The sequence below is a fragment of the Apis dorsata genome, unplaced genomic scaffold, assembly GCF_000469605.1.
Source record: "Apis dorsata unplaced genomic scaffold, Apis dorsata 1.3 scaffold_32, whole genome shotgun sequence".
In the NCBI taxonomy this organism is placed as follows: domain Eukaryota; kingdom Metazoa; phylum Arthropoda; class Insecta; order Hymenoptera; family Apidae; genus Apis; species Apis dorsata.
Window position 1 is genome coordinate 777,864 of NW_006263334.1, and position 656 is coordinate 778,519.

At 53.2% G+C, this 656-nt stretch overlaps 1 protein-coding gene and 1 long non-coding RNA gene across 10 annotated transcripts in view; one reads left to right on the top strand and one right to left on the bottom strand.

Moving 5' to 3' along the window:
• Nucleotides 1–656, top strand: part of LOC102675205 — a 109,605-nt gene that overhangs the window by 63,403 nt on the left and 45,546 nt on the right. The gene's annotated exons all lie outside the window — the stretch shown is intronic.
• Nucleotides 1–656, bottom strand: part of LOC102674467 (regulating synaptic membrane exocytosis protein 1) — a 138,414-nt gene that overhangs the window by 53,897 nt on the left and 83,861 nt on the right. For 7 of the 8 annotated variants that reach the window (XR_004150899.1, XR_004150900.1, XM_031511906.1 and 4 more), the window contains one exon: nucleotides 341–646. The exons of the other annotated variant lie outside the window; for it this stretch is intronic. Coding sequence is in view for 5 of the 7 variants with exons in the window: in XM_031511906.1 (XP_031367766.1) it covers nucleotides 341–646 (306 nt within the window). In the remaining 2 variants the exon portion in view is untranslated. The remainder of the gene's footprint in view (nucleotides 1–340; nucleotides 647–656) is intronic. 8 annotated transcript variants of the gene reach the window in all.

The following is a 656-nucleotide window of genomic DNA, read 5'->3' on the forward strand; positions in this document are numbered from 1 at the left end:
AATGTTTTAATTAGATCGATCCGTTTTCGAATCTAAATACTTTTCGATAATGGATCGATCAATTATTTCAACAAAGGAAGAAAAACTCCAATGACATAACTTTCGAAAACCCATGACTTTCATAACGTGAATGAACAGAAGAAAAGAATGCAACGAAATAAATCTTTAGTCCACACAGATTGCAGTTATATTCTTCCATTGGTCGGGACGATCCGATTATCTATCCCCGGCCGGTCTGGAAAGGAAGAAGCGTACGCGGGACGTCCGTGACCGACTTTATCTCGTAGGCCCCTCGTGTATAGAGTATTAACAGGGTAGATAGGAATCGTCGTGGTCGTACCCTGCGCGGAGATCGATGCTCTTTGCTGGGCAGCCGCGATGGCCATGGCGTTGAGGCCGCCCGCTCCCGGCGTCGCGTACACGTCGTAGGCCGATGCCCGCCTAGGCAGCTGCACCGGAAGCCCCAGGCCCGGCTCCGGATGCGCGTGCTGCGCTCCACCTCCGGACATGGCCGCAACGTTCTTCATTTCGTCGTCGTACGACCTTTGCCTGGTCATACGAGACTTGCGAACCGTGCCACTCCGCCTCACGTGCCTTCGACGCTCGTCCTCCTCGTCCCCGTCCAACGGCACGTCCGATGGCTCTCCTAGTGGAAA